Source organism: Salmo salar, chromosome 21 (assembly GCF_965601325.2).
Source record: "Salmo salar chromosome 21, fSalSal1, whole genome shotgun sequence".
Taxonomy (NCBI): Eukaryota; Metazoa; Chordata; class Actinopteri; order Salmoniformes; family Salmonidae; genus Salmo; species Salmo salar.
This window is the reverse complement of record NC_138311.1, coordinates 48,895,147-48,911,544: the sequence shown is the minus strand read 5'-3', so window position 1 is coordinate 48,911,544 and position 16,398 is coordinate 48,895,147. Positions and strand designations below refer to the sequence as shown.

The following is a 16,398-nucleotide window of genomic DNA, read 5'->3' as shown; positions in this document are numbered from 1 at the left end:
ACCTCTATGGGCTAGGTGGGACGTTAGCGTCCCACTCTATTCAACAGCCAGTGGATTCGCGTGGCGCGAAATACAAATACCTCAAATGCAATAATTTCAATATTTCAAACATATGACTATTTTACACCATTTGAAAGATAAGACTCTCGTTAATCTAACCACATTGTCCGATTTCAAAAAGGCTTTACAGCGAAAGCAAAACATTAGATTATGTTAGGAGAGTACATAGACACAAATAACCACACAGCCATTTTTCAAGCAAGCATATTTATGTCACAAAAACCCAAAACACAGCTAAATGCAGCACTAACCTTTGATGATCTTGATCAGATGACACTCCTAGGATGTTATGTTATACAATACATGCATGTTTTGTTCAATCAAGTTCATATTTATATCAATAAACAGCTTTTTACATTAGCATGTGATGTTCAGAACTAGCATTCCCACCGAAAACTTCCGGTGAATTTACTAAATTACTCATGATAAACGTTGACAAAATACATAACAATTATTTTAAGAATTATAGATACAGAACTCCTTTATGCAATCGCTATGTCAGATTTTAAAATAGCTTTTCGGCGAAAGCACATTTTGCAATATTCTGAGTACATAGCTCAGCCATCACGGCTAGCTAATTTGACATCTGCCAAGTTCGGAGCAACCTAAACTCAGAATTACTATTAGAAAAATTGGATTACCTTTGCTGTTCTTCGTCAGAATGCACTCCCAGGACTGCTACTTCCACAACAAATGTTGTTGTTGTTCCAAATAATCCATAGTTATGTGCAAATACCCCCGTTTTGTTTGTGCGTTCAGGTCACTATCCAAAGGGTAACGCGCAAGCGCATTTCGAGACCAAAAATTTCAAAATGTTCCTTTACCGTACTTAGAAGCATGTCAAACGCTGTTTAAAATCAATTTTTATGGTATTTTTCTCGTAAAATAGTGATAATATTCCAACCGGACAATGCTGTATTCATTCAAAAAGGAAGAGAAAAAATGGCGAGGTCTCGTGAACGTGCATTTCCAATCTCTTAGCCACCAGGCAGTCCACTGACAAACTGTGCTCCTGTACTCTGCCCGGAGACAGGAGACACGTCAATCCGCTTTCTGAACGCTTTAGAGAGCCAATGGAAGCCTTCGAAAGTGCTACATAACCCCACGGGCACTGTAGTTTCGATAGAGAAGCAAAGGGAGAACTACAAAATTGCAGACAGACCACTTCCTGCTTGGAATTTTCTCAGGTTTTTTGCCTGCCATATGAGTTCTGTTATACTCACAGACACCATTCAAACAGTTTTAGAAACTTCAGAGTGTTTTCTATCCAAATCTACATATTCTCATTTCTAGGAAAGAGTAGTAACCAGTTTAAATCGGATACGTTTTTTATCCGGCCGTGAAAATACTGCCCCCTAAGCCCAGACAGGTCAGTTGAGAACAAATTCTTATTTTCAATGACAGAGTTAACTGCCCCTTGTTCAGGGGCAGAATGACAGATTTGTACCATGTCAGCTCGGGGATTAGAACTTGCAACCTTTCTAGTTTGCTAGTCCAACACTCTAACCACTAGGCTACCCTGCCACCCCAATACACCAAGTCACCACAAAGATACTGGTGTCCTTTGTAACTCTGTTGCCTGAGAGGAAGGAAATCGCTCAGGGATTTCAACATGAGGCCAATGGTGACTTAATAAAACTACAGAGTTTATTGGCTGTGATAGGAGAAAACGTAGGATGGAAGTTGGAACATCCTAATTGACAACGTGAAAAGAAGGAAGCCTGTACAAAATACAATTATTCCAAAACATGCATCCTGTTTGCAACAAGACACTAAAGTAATAGTGCAAAGCAATTGGGCAAAGCAATTCAATTTTTGCCCTCAATACAAAGTGTTATGTTTGGGGAAAATCCAATCCAATACATTACCGAGTACTACTCTCCATATTTTCAAGCATAGTGGTGGCTGCATCATGCTATGGGTAGGATTTTAATCATTAAGGACAGGGGAGTTTGTCAGAGTAAAAAATCGACAGAATGGAGCTAAGCACAGGCAAAATCCTAGAGGAAAACATGGTTCAGTCTGCTTTCCACCAGAGACTGGGAATTGAATTCTCCTTTCAGCAGGATAATAACCTAAAACACAAGGCATAATCTATACTGGAGTTGCTTACCAAGAAGACGGTCTAATGATGTTCTGTATTATGTAATTCTGTATTATGTTTTATGTTTTGTGCGGACCCCAGGAAGAGTAGCTGCTGCTTTTGCAACAGCTAATGGGGATCCGAAATAAAATACCAAATACCAAATGTTTCTGAGTGGCCAAGTTACAGTTTTTAGTTAAATTTGCTTGAAAATCTGTCAGGACCTGAAAATGGTTGTCTAGCAATGATCAACAACCAATTTGACAGAGCTTGGAGAATTTAAAAAGGAATAATGTGCAAACGTTGCACCATCCAGGTGTAGAAAGCTCTTAGAGACTTACCCAGAAAGACTCACAGCTGTCATCGCTGCCAAAGGTGCTTCTACAAAGTATTGACTCAGGGGTGTGTATTTATTTTCAATAATTCTGCAACATTTTCTAAAAACATGTTTTTACTTTGTCGTTATGGGGTACTGTGTGTAGATTGGTAAGAAAACCCCCTGATTTAATACATTTTGAATTCAGCCTGTAACACAACAAAATGTGAAATAAGTCAATGGGCATAAATACGTTCTGAAGGCACTGTAGCTGGTTTAGCTCTCTCGTTATCTCTTAGTGTATGTAATTAACTAGTTATTAACCAATGATAAAGTAATTCAGGGAGCAATGAGTCATATTCAGTATTTTGGTAAGGGCACATTGGTGATTCAATTCGTACAGTCAGAGTTGCTTCCTTAGACATCGTTTGTTCTATGTTTTCCTCTGTCAGTGTACTTGAGAGCAGAGGAAGAATTTGAGCTTGCTGACAAATTTGTTGAGAAGTTTCTTCATTCCAGAATATCTTTCGTTACAGTAAGTCAATAGTTTGTTTTGTGAGCTTGCAGAGAACTTCTGTCAGTTCACTTCCTTGACTTTCTAAATAGACACTTTGGAGAAGATTCCATTGCTGTTTGTGAATTCCAAGTCTGTATTCCAGGAATACTTTTTCCACAGAAGGCATAGCTATGGTTCCTTATATCCTCATGAGATGCTTTTTTTCTGACAGGTCCCCAAAGGAAGATGTTCCGCATGACAAATTAAGAGTTTCTTTCAATAACGATATATAGCCATTTTCAGAAATGTTGGAAAATTATTGTTTATTGTTAAAATAAATTATGAAAGAGATTGGAGTTTTTACACAACTCAATATTAGGAAGATGTTGCTAATGTTTGGTATACTCAGTGTTCTGTTTCAAATGTGTCACTTGAAGGTTTCATTTCAGAGAAACAAATAATGTATATTTTTTACATTTTACACAGTCAAATGTAACAAATAGCATTCTTTTTATAAAGAACTATACAAATAATATATTTGAAACAATATTTATAGTCTATTCACACACCTGTGCATCAGTCTAATTAACATAAGAAAATCAAAATCAGTCAGCTAGAGTTTGGCTGCGTCTCAATCCACTGCATCCACCTATGTCGGGCTTTCGCATCTGCGCTGGAAAGTGGCAGAGATACAGTGCTGTTTGTCAGACCAGGACACATCCCAAAAATCGGTCTTCTCATGAAAACGTCTGTAGTGTCTGAATGGTTTGGCCTACTAACTAATATAACCAAATAGAAAGATGTAAAGATGAGACTCTCACGAACACGGTGATGTTCTCCTCTATGACCCACACGGAACTCGTCTGAAGTTGGTACCGCCGATGTGCCAACTTCTGTCTGTAGCATCCAAACCATTTTGGCCACAAACTAATATGACCCCACTATGAACACAAGTGCCATGGGACTCGTCTGAAGGCCACCAGGTAATGGTTTAAAAAATGAATGGAAGTATGGAGGTAGTTTTGTGCCAACAAACAAAAAAGGGGGTAAATATGTGTATTTCTAAAATATTTCCTGAGCTTTCTTATTTCTCCTAGATTTATGACAGACTCTTCAAAACCTTATTCCTTATCATTTATTTTTTGACTGTCTTTTTTGCAATTGATGATGATGTTATTTAATGAGTTTCCATGGGCTGTAGTAGTAAAGATCAAATTCAATATTTTATAATATATTTTTACAAATATTTTTCGGGGGATACCTGCAGGGATCCTAAAAATGTAAATCCAATAGATAAATGATCCATGGTATGACATCTTAAAACAATTCCATATGTTTACATTTTACATTTAAGTAATTTAGCAGATTCTCTTATGCAGAGCAACTTACAGTAAGTGCATTAACCTTAAGATACGGAGGACAGGGTGTCACGTCCTGACCAGCAGATGGAGCTATTGTATTAGTTTTGGGGTCAGGACGTGGCAGTTTTTGTATGTGAATGATTGTGTTGTTGATTGGGACTTCCAATTGAAGGCAGGTGTGTTGAGTTGCCTTTGATTGGAAGTCCTATATAGGTGTGTGTGTTTTTCTTTGGGGTTGTGGGTGGTTGTTTTTGCACTGCATTTAATAGCCTGCAGAACTGTTGCTGTTGTCACCTTTATTGTTTTGTCAAGTGGATGCTTTACTCCTTTTTTGAAATTAAATATGAGTATTCACATACCTGCTGCGCCTTGGTCTTCTCTCCATGACAACTTCTGTTACAGAACCACCCACCAAAGGACCAAGCAGCAGAAGAGGAGGAAGCCATGGGAGAAAAAAATGGAGGAATGGACCTGGCAGGACGAAAGACAATTCTGGGAGGACAAGTTAACCTGTTGGGTCTAGGGGGCAGCATTTGCACGTCTGGATAAAAAAAATGTACCCGATTTAATCTGGTTACTAATCCTACCCAGTAACTAGAATATGCATATACTTATTATATATGGATAGAAAACACTCTAAAGTTTCCAAAACTGTTTGAATGGTGTCTGTGAGTATAACAGAACTCATTTGGCAGGCAAAACCCTGAGACATTTTCTGACAGGAAGTGGATACCTGATGTGTTGTATTGACTTTAAACCTATCCCATTGAAAAACACAGGGGTTTAGGAATATTTTGGCACTTCCTATTGCTTCCACTAGATGTCACCAGCCTTTACAAAGTGTTTTGAGTCTTCTGGAGGGAGATCTGACCGAACAAGAGCCATGGAACGATGATGTCCCATTAGACACCTGGCGCGCGAGTTCATGTTGGGTACCCTCGTTCCAATACGTTATAAAAGAGTATGCATTCGTCCACCTTGAATATTATTCATGTTCTGGTTAAAAAAGGCCCTAATGATTTATGCTATACAACGTTTGACATGTTTGAATGAACGGAAATATATTTTTTCCCCTCGTTCATGACGAGAAGTCCGGCTGGCTTACATCATGTGCTAACGAGACGGAGATTTTTGGACATAAATGATGAGCTTTTTTGAACAAAACTACATTCGTTATGGACCTGTGATACCTGGAAGTGACATCTGATGAAGAGAATCAAAGGTCATGGATTATTTACATAGTATTTTCGATTTTAGATCTCCCCAACATGACGTCTAGTCTGTATCGCAACGCGTATTTTTCTGGGCGCAGTGCTCAGATTATTGCAAAGTGTGATTTCCCAGTAAGGTTATTTTTAAATCTGGCAAGTTGATTGCGTTCAAGAGATGTAAATCTATAATTCTTTAAATGACAATATAATATTTTACCAATGTTTTCTAATTTTAATTATTTAATTTGTTACGCTGACTTGACTGCCGGTTATTGGAGGGAAACGATTTCCTCAACATCAATGCCATAGTAAAACGCTGTTTTTGGATATAAATATGAACTTGATAGAACTAAAAATGCATGCATTGTCTAACATAATGTCCTAGGAGTGTCATCTGATGGAGATTGTAAAAGGTTAGTGCATCATTTTAGCTGGTTTTATGGTTTTGGTGACCCTGTCTTTGACTTGACAAAACATTACACACAACTCTTGTAAATGTACTGTCCTAACATACTCTAAATTTATGCTTTCGCCGTAAAACCTTTTTGAAATCGTAAAACGTGGTTAGATTAAGGAGATGTTTATCTTTCAAATGGTGTAAAATAGTTGTATTTTTGAAAAATTTGAATTTTGACATTTATTTGGATTCAAATTTGCCGCTCTTGAAATGCACCTGCTGTTGATGGAGTGCACCACGGGTGGCACGCTAGCGTCCCACCTAGCCCCAAGAGGTTAAGGGAGCTAAGGGAACCCGAGAGGCAGCCCCAACATTTTTTTTGGGGGGGGCACACGGGTAGTTTGGCCAGGCCAGGGAAGAGCCGTAAGCCAGCTACCCGTGACTACAGGGAGGTGCGTATGAGGTGGAGGGCGCCATGTTACGCTGAGGTACGCACCATCTCACCTATACGGAAGCACAGCCCAGTCCGCCCAGTACCAGCACCCCGCAGGTGCCAGGGCAAGGTGAGCATCGAGCCGGAAGGGGTGATGCCAACCCTGCACTCAAGACCGCCAGTGCGCCCTTTCGGTCCGGTGTTTCCCGCTAGACGCACTAGCATGGAGGTGCGTGTCTCCAGGCTGGCACGTCCAGTTCCAGCCCCACGCATCAGGAGTCTAGTGCGTCAGCCCAGCCTCGCCAGTCAACAGTCACCAGAGCTGCCCGCCAGTCAACAGTCACCAGAGCTGCCCGCCAGTCAACAGTCACCAGAGCTGCCCGCCAGTCAACAGTCACCAGAGCTGCCCGCCAGTCGTAAGTCGCCAGAGCTGCCCGCCAGTCAAGAGTCACCAGAGCCGCCCACTAGTCAGGAGCCGCCAGAGCCGCCCGCTAGTCAGGAGCCGCCAGAGGGGCCCGGCTGCCCAGAGCTGCCAGAGTAGCCAGACTGCCCGGAACTGCCAGAGTGGCCAGACTGCCCGGAACTGCCAGAGTGCCAGACTGCCCGGAACTGCCAGAGTGGCCAGACTGCCCGGAACTGCCAGAGTGCCAGACTGCCCGGAACTGCCAGAGTGCCAGACTGCCCGGAACTGCCAGAGTGGCCAGACTGCCCGGAGCTGCCAGAGTGGCCAGACTGCCCGGAGCTGCCAGAGTGGCCAGACTGCCCGGAGCTGCCAGAGTGGCCAGACTGCCCGGAGCTGCCAGAGTGGCCAGACTGCCCGGAGCTGCCAGAGTGGCCAGACTGCCCGGAGCTGCCAGAGTGGCCAGACTGCCCGGAGCTGCCAGAGTGGCCAGACTGCCCGGAGCTGCCAGAGTGGCCAGACTGCCCGGAGCTGCCCTCCTGTCCTCCGGCCCAGCCCGAGTGGCCCTCCTGCCCAGCCCGAGTGGCCCTCCTGCCCTCCGGCCCAGCCCGAGTGGCCCTCCTGCCCCCCGGCCCAGCCCGAGTGGCCCTCCTGCCCCCCGGCCCAGCCCGAGTGGCCCTCCTGCCCTCCGGCCCAGCCCGAGTGGCCCTCCTGCCCTCCTGCCCAGCCCGAGTGGCCCGCCTGTCCTCCGGCCCAGCCCGAGTGGTCCGTCTGCCAGGGTCAGCCCGAGTGGCCCGTCTGCCCGGTGCAGCTATCGGCGCCACCAAAGTGGGCGATGCCGAAGGTGGAGCGAGGTCCATGTCCTGCACCTGAGCCACCTCCAGGATAGGTGGGTTGGGGAGGGAGGGTGTAGCACAGTGCCGTCGGTGACGGCAGCCACCCTCCCTTCCCTCCCTTATTGTTTAGGGGTTAGTGTTTATGGGTTTTTTGTTGGTGTTTTCTGTTGGTAGGTGCATTCCGGGGTCTGCACCTTGAGGGGGGGGGGGGGGGGGGGGTACTATCACGTCCTGACCAGCAGATGGAGCTATTGTATTAGTTTTGGGGTCAGGACGTGGCAGTTTTTGTATGTGAATGATTGTGTTGTTGATTGGGACTTCCAATTGAAGGCAGGTGTGTTGAGTTGCCTTTGATTGGAAGTCCTATATAGGTGTGTGTGTTTTTCTTTGGGGTTGTGGGTGGTTGTTTTTGCACTGCGTTTAATAGCCTGCAGAACTGTTGCTGTTGTCACCTTTATTGTTTTGTCAAGTGGATGCTTTACTCCTTTTTTGAAATTAAATATGAGTATTCACATACCTGCTGCGCCTTGGTCTTCTCTCCATGACAACTTCTGTTACACAGGGCTTGTCTGTCCTCCGTAAATAGAAAACAAATTGTGCAGGCTACTTTTATGTAGGTTTTAGATTATGGTGATATTATCTATATGCATGCATCGGCAAACACATTAAAACCACTGGATGCTATTTACCATTGTGCACTCAGGTTTATCACGGGTGATAGTTACAAAACTCATCACTGTATCCTATATCAACATGTGGGTTGGGCCTCTATCTGTGAGGCGAGAGCAACATGCTCTCTTGTTTATTTATAAAGCACTTCTTTTAAAACTACCTCCATATATATCATCATTAATTTCCACTAGATATACTAATTTTAAAACCAGATCACAGATGTGGATTACATTAGAGACTCCTGCGGTCTCCACAGAGTTGGGTAGGACTGCCTTTAGTTCCTTTGCACCTTATTTATGGAACAAACTGCAGATCCAACTTAAGTTAGACACTCTGGTGTCCCTTGCCTATTTCAAAAATGTTATGGAGGATGAATATGATGTTGTCTGTGATTGTTTCTGTTGAATTGTGTCTTTGTTTTGTATGTTTGAAATGTTCTTGTCTGTATGCCTAAAACTGTACATGTCAACATGTTTACACAGGGCACAGCCGTAAAAGAGATCCAGGTCTCAGTCTGTTTTCCCTGTTAAAATAAAGATAATAAAAAAAAGATAGCTAGGTGACACAACCACATATCACAGTCAAATAAACAGCATATGAACATTCCATTCCAGCTAAACAGTTGATATGTAGCGTTTAGCATTTATTTAAACATTTTTTATACACATCTATAATCAATGAATAAAACATCTGAGAACAGTAATATTTTCCACACACATGTATAAGCAATAATTTCTGATGAAAAAACACAAATGTGAAAAATTGGTGGATATAACATTTTGGAAATCAACTCTTCAAATATAGCCTCCTAATAGCAAAGGCCATGTTTTCTATCTACAGTGGGCTCCAAAATGACTGGCAACCCTGACTGGCAATGCACAAACAATACTTAAAATAATATAAACAATATAATTATAGAGATAAACTCAAAATAACAACATGTGAAAAATACTGTACTTTATTAATGTTTCAATGGAACCCACCAAGATAATACAATTATTTAATACAAAACACATTTCACCAAAATCAAGGTTTCATAATTATTGGCACTCCTCATTTAGCACTTAGTGCCACCACCTCTGGCAAGGATAACAACATGGTCTTTTCCTGTAATGTTTGACAAGGTTAAGGAACACATTTGTAGGGATTTTGGACCATTCCTCTATGCAGATCCTTTCAAGATCCTTCACATTCTCGGGTTTGCGCTTCTCAACTGCCCTCTTCAACTCAGCCCACAGGATTTCGATTGGATTGAGGTCCGGCGACTGAGATGGCCATGGCAGAACATTGATTTTGTTGTCACAGAACCATTTCTGTGTGGATCTTGAGGTATGTTTTGGGTCAATGTCTTGTTGGAAAGTCCACATACGGCCAAGTCCCAGCCTTCTGGCAGAGGCAACCAGATTGTCAGCCAAAATTGCCTGGTACTTGGTGGAATTCATTATGTCATCAATCTTAACCAGTGCCTCTGGACCTCTGGAATTAAAACAGCCCCAAAACATCACTGACCCACCACCATATTTCACCGTGAGTATGAGGTGCCTGTCCTTGTATGCATCTCTGTTTTGACGCCAAACATACCGATGCTGACCAAAACGTTCCATTTTGGTCTCATCTGACCAGAGCACCTTCTTCCAGTCATAATTTAAATGACATTTGGAAAACTCCAAGCGCTTGCGTCTGTGTCTTGGGGTCATTAATTAAGGGTTTTCTTCTGGCAACCCTTCCAAAGAGCCTGTGGTTGTGGAGGTGGCGTCTGATGGTGATTTCTTTAAACCTGGTGACCCCAAGACGCCACCAAGGCCTGCAATTCTTTCACAGTGATTCTTGGGGATTTTGTTGCTTCTCTCACGATCCTCCTCCCTATCCTGGGGGGCAAAATGCATTTGCGTCCTCTACCCGTGAGGTTTTCAACTGTTCCATATCTTTTGATTTTTTGAATAATTGCCCTGACAGTGCTCAGTGGTATATTCAATCGTTTGTGGATATTCTTGTAGACTTTACCAGATTTATGAAGGTCTACGACCATCTGTCTCTTTTGAACTGCCAGTTCTTTTCTTTTCTTCATGGTGTTGGATGACAGTGGGATATTGCATGTGTGTTACCTCATTTTTATACCCTAGTGAAACAGGAAGTGATGTAATGGCTCAATATCGTTCCTTAACACTTAGATAAACTTAAATAAGTGGGATTTAATTCCTGGTTTAATGTTGGTAGATGTTATTTACAATAGTATTTAACGGTGCCATTAATTGTGAAACTTTGATTTGGAGGACAATTATTTTTAATTAAATCAATAAATGATTTTGTTGGGTTCCATTGAAACATTAATAAAGTACAGTATTTTTCACGTTGTTATTTTGAGTTTATCTCTATAATTATATTGTTTATATTTTTTTAAGTATTGTTTGTGCATTGCCAGTCAGGGGTGGCAGTAATTTTGGAGCCCACTGTATATGTTTGGTGATATGCCAAATATATTACAGAGGAAAACTGGTAGAGGGGAAGAATACTGAATTAATATTATTGTTATTAAGATGCATCTTTGGTAAATTGTTGTCTATTCAGTCACTGATCAGAGTCTCATCAGGAAAAGAGACCTTTAGCCAGTCTCATCAGGAAAAGAGACCTTTAGCCAGTCTCATCAGGAAAAGAGACCTTTAGCTATAGAAGCAGATCATCTTTAACTGATAGGACATTATTCACTTAAGTACAACAAGGTCATTTTCATCCAGTCTCCAGACTTTCTATTCTCCAACCCCAAAATACCTAGAGTCCATAGCCTAAAGTCCATTGTAAACAGCAGGGGACGCCACTGCTCAGATAAAGTACTCCTTCTTGCTCTCGTCCATGGCATCCTGCAGAGCCGGGTCGCCCCGGAGCGCCGCATCCGCTGTTTCGGCAAACTCAGTGCCCTTGGCCTCGTTGGTGTGGTAGGTGCCCTTGTGCCGGTACATATAGCGGATTACTACCACCGCCAGGCACACCAACACCAGGACCACAGCAGCAATGACAGCTGCAAATAGAGATGAGAATGTTATAGCAAGGACTTTTGCCTCACAATGACAATGGCAAAATACAATGGGGATTTTTTTTCACAATAGCCCACAATTCTGCACAGGTAGGACTTCGACCTTGAAGTGCCATTGATCTTTGAAATGGCAAGGTCATTGGAATGTATGTGGATCAGAAGAAGACTGCTCCCTGATTAGACGGTAAACACCAACCCAAAAAGGGATATACACCTCTAAAATACACATCAAGCTCCAACCTGCCAACAAAGTGCAGTGCAAAACAAAAGTTTGTTATGTAGTGTTCAGAGATTATAGGCCTAACCAGAGTGTACAGGCTTAACCAGGGTGTACAGGCTTAACCAGAGTGTACAGGCTTAACCAGAGTGTACAGGCTTAACCAGGGTGTACAGGCTTAACCAGGGTGCACAGGCTTAACCAGAGTGTACAGGCTTAACCAGAGTGTACAGGCTTAACCAGGGTGTACAGGCTTAACCAGGGTGTACAGGCTTAACCAGGGTGTACAGGCTTAACCAGAGTGTACAGGCTTAACCAGAGTGTACAGGCTTAACCAGGGTGTACAGGCTTAACCAGGGTGTACAGGCTTAACCAGGGTGTACAGGCTTAACCAGAGTGTACAGGCTTAACCAGAGTGTACAGGCTTAACCAGGGTGTACAGGCTTAACCAGGGTGTACAGGCTTAACCAGAGTGTACAGGCTTAACCAGAGTGTACAGGCTTAACCAGAGTGTACAGGCTTAACCAGAGTGTACAGGCTTAACCAGGGTGTACAGGCTTAACCAGGGTGCACAGGCTTAACCAGAGTGTACAGGCTTAACCAGAGTGTACAGGCTTAACCAGGGAGTACAGGCTTAACCAGGGTGTACAGGCTTAACCAGAGTGTACAGGCTTAACCAGGGTGTACAGGCTTAACCAGGGTGTACAGGCTTAACCAGAGTGTACAGGCTTAACCAGGGTGTACAGGCTTAACCAGGGTGTACAGGCCTAACCAGATTGTACAGGCTTAACCAGGGTGTACAGGCTTAACCAGGGTGTTCAGGCCTAACCAGGGTGTACAGGCTTAACCAGAGTGTACAGGCTTAACCAGGGTGTACAGGCTTAACCAGGGTGTACAGGCTTAACCAGGGTGTACAGGCTTAACCAGGGTGTACAGGCTTAACCAGGGTGTACAGGCTTAACCAGGGTGTACAGGCTTAACCAGAGTGTACAGGCTTAACCAGGGTGTACAGGCTTAAACAGCTGTTTCTCTGTTATTTTCAAATAAGAATTGTTCAATCAAAGTTCAACGTGATGTTTGCCAACAGTGAATGGTAGCAGTACTGTGATAGGAGAGACAGTTTGTCCTACAGTGAACCGTTAAGTTTGAAAGAGCTGCCTGAGGCAGAAAACCACAACTTGTGAAGATGTTTTGTGACTTAATTGTCTATTTTGTGGAATGCCAGTTTCTTGGTAATAAAAAGGCAGTTTCAGGCTAGATTCTAATTTGAACACATTACTGGCAGAAGAAGAACAGTGTCTTTTTAAATGCATATTTCGTGGTCTGTTACAGCTGTTGGCAGACAACGGCAATATTTTGTGCCATAAAAATAACAGTAGCATTACATTTTAAATTTGGCCCGTTGGTTGACTGACTTCAAAAAATGGCTTTATATAGCTCTGTTCCAAAACATTTAGCAGACTCTGCTTGCTCTCTGAAAGAAAGAGAAAGAGATGTCTTTGTGTTGCATGCATCACCATCATTAAATTTAGGAGGATGTCTGCCTCCAGCATCAAATCTCTCAGCAACATCAATGTGGATGAGGTTTGCAGAGGGAGGCAAGGCATGGAAGGCCTTTGAATGTTCTGAGCATGAGAGGAACTCTATTATAACTCACCTCCTAGTATGGCATCCAAGTATCCATCGTCCACGTCGTAATCTAAGAAGGCAAAAATAAAGGGATTTCAGATCATGTGCTAATATACTGTAGGTTACATACATAAGTTACATACAGTACAGTGTGTAGTTATTATTACCTTCAATTTATGCCATGTATCTTGAACCACATTCATATTTATTTTCCACAGACTTTTTTTAACATGTGAATCTTTCAGGAGGCTTTTTATAGACAGCTGTCTCCCTGGTGTGTGTGCAGAGAGGTTTTTCTGTATCTGTCACCGGGGGACAGACAAAACTCTCATTGGAGAAAGTGATTAAAGGTAATCATGAATTATAGCGCATGCAACATCTGCCCGCCTTGACTTGACTTTCTTTGAAGGACAGTGAAAGAGTCAGTCAGCCAGAGACGAAACTATGTCATCTATAAAAACACAACGTGAGATCCAAAATGGAGATCGATCCTCACACGCTTGAGAAAGCGCTATAGCTAAAGAAATATATTTTTTCTTCATTACATCCCCAAAGTGCGCAATTAAAAGGCAGCCTCATTAATGCCTAATCACCCAAAACATCTAGGTGTTCGCCCACTCATTAGATCCTCATCACGATGCAATGTTTACAATGTGGACATATTCTCAGCAAATAAAGGGGCATTACAGAACCTGTTCATTGGGACGAAGGGAGAGACATTTAACAACAGATCCCAGTGTGTACTGTAGTTACAGCCTAAGTGAAGCAGCTATGGTGGGAAAGGGACAACTCTTAACATCACCATGGGTGTGGCTCTTTCACTAACTAAATCACAATATTTTTCTTAAATTTTTCTTAAATTCAGAGCTTTAGGACTATGGACTTTGACAAATGCTTGCCTGTTCCAGGTGGCCTCGATATGCATGTATGAATCCCAGAACCGTCATTAACTCTTGATTGGCCATTTTAGATGTAGACTCACAGACCTTCTCTGCTCCCTGGAATATATAACATTACTCAGAATGCGAAAACTCAAAACACATAATCGAAAAATCAGTGGTTATGAAGGCTGCTACTACTGTACACTCAGACCTATGAATGTACTGGAATAGCAGGTAGGACTTGGTTGTGGAATGCAGAGCAAGAGTAAGAAGACAATATTACTTTCACTCCAGAAACGTATAATCATAATAGTCTCCTCACTGTCTAACTTTGTAGTAATAGTTGCTGAAACAATATTTTTACATAATTACACAACAGGTATAACTGATATATACTGCTCAAAAAAATAAAGGGAACACTTAAACAACACATCCTAGATCTGAATGAAAGAAATAATCTTATTAAATACTTTTTTCTTTACATAGTTGAATGTGCTGACAACAAAATCACACAAAAATAATCACTAGAAATCCAATTTATCAACCCATGGAGGTCTGGATTTGGAGTCACACTCAAAATTAAAGTGGAAAACCACACTACAGGCTGATCCAACTTTGATGTAATGTCCTTAAAACAAGTCAAAATGAGGCTCAGTAGTGTGTGTGGCCTCCACGTGCCTGTACGACCTCCCTACAATGCCTGGGCATGCTCCTGATGAGGTGGCGGATGGTCTCCTGAGGGATCTCCTCCCAGACCTGGACTAAAGCATCCGCCAACTCCTGGACAGTCTGTGGTGCAACGTGGCGTTGGTGGATGGAGCAAGACATGATGTCCCAGATGTGCTCAATTGGATTCATGTCTGGGGAACGGGCGGGCCAGTCCATAGCATCAATGCCTTCCTCTTGTAGGAACTGCTGACACACTCCAGCCACATGAGGTCTAGCATTGTCTTGCATTAGGAGGAACCCAGGGCCAACCGCACCAGCATATGGTCTCACAAGGGGTCTGAGGATCTCATCTCGGTACCTAATGGCAGTCAGGCTACCTCTGGCGAGCACGTGGAGGGCTGTGCGGCCCCCCAAAGAAATGCAACCCCACACCATGACTGACCCACCGCCAAACCGGTCATGCTGGAGGATGTTGCAGGCAGCAGAACGTTCTCCACGGCGTCTCCAGACTCTGTCACGTCTGTCACGTGCTCAGTGTGAACCTGCTTTCATCTGTGAAGAGCACAGGGCGCCAGTGGCGAATTTGCCAATCTTGGTGTTCTCTGGCAAATGCCAAACGTCCTGCACGGTGTTGGGCTGTCAGCTCAACCCCCACCTGTGGACGTCGGGCCCTCATACCACCCTCATGAAGTCTGTTTCTGACCGTTTGAGCAGACACATGCACATTTGTGGCCTGCTGGAGGTCATTTTGCATGGCTGTGGCAGTGCTTCTCCTGCTCCTCCTTGCACAAAGGCGGAGGTAGCAGTCCTGCTGCTGGGTTGTTGCCCTCCTACGGCCTCCTCCACGTCTCCTGATGTACTGGCCTGTCTCCTGGTAGCGCCTCCATGCTCTGGACACTTCGCTGACAGACACAGCAAACATTCTTGCCACAGCTCGCATTGATGTGCCATCCTGGATGAGCTGCACTACCTGAGCCACTTGTGTGGGTTGTAGACTCCGTCTCATGCTACCACTAGAGTGAAAGCACCGCCAGCATTCAAAAGTGACCAAAACATCAACCAGGAAGCATAGGAACTGAGAAGTGGTCTGTGGTCCCCACCTGCAGAACCACTCCTTTATTGGGGGTGTCTTGCTAATTGCCTATAATTTCCACCTGTTGTCTATTCCATTTGCACAACAGCATGTGGAATTTATTGTCAATCAGTGTTGCTTCCTAAGTGGACAGTTTGATTTCACAGAAGTGTGATTGACTTGGAGTTACATTGTGTTGTTTAAGTGTTCCCTTTATTTTTTTGAGCAGTGTACTTACAAAATGCATGTAGGCAATGTTGCTCAATATTTAGTTACAAAACTGCACTCTTTCAACTTACCCAGAAAGACTGTAACAACTGTAATCGCTGCCAAAGGTGATTCTAACATGTATTGACTCAAGGGTGTGAATACTTACAGTACCAGTCAAAAGTTTGGACACACCTATTCATTCAAGGGTTTTTCTTTATTTCTACTATTTTCTACATTGTAGAATAATAGTGAAGACATCAAAACTATGAAATAACACATATGCAATCATGTAGTAACCAAAAAAGTGTTGAACAAATCAAAATATATTTGAGATTCTTCAAAGTAACCACCCTTCGCCTTGATGACAGCTTTGCACACTCTTGGCATTCTCTCAACCAGAATAATTAGGTAGTCACCTGGAATG

At 43.1% G+C, this 16,398-nt stretch overlaps 1 protein-coding gene across 1 annotated transcript in view; it reads right to left on the bottom strand.

Moving 5' to 3' along the window:
• Positions 1-8,896: 8,896 nt before the first annotated feature.
• The window catches only part of glpc (Glycophorin-C), a 40,985-nt gene continuing 33,483 nt past the window's right edge, over positions 8,897-16,398 (bottom strand). Inside the window, 3 exon segments of the mRNA NM_001146555.1 lie at positions 8,897-9,139; positions 10,765-11,281; positions 13,171-13,212. Of these exon segments, the coding sequence (NP_001140027.1) occupies positions 11,085-11,281; positions 13,171-13,212 (239 nt within the window). The 3' untranslated portion in view covers positions 8,897-9,139; positions 10,765-11,084.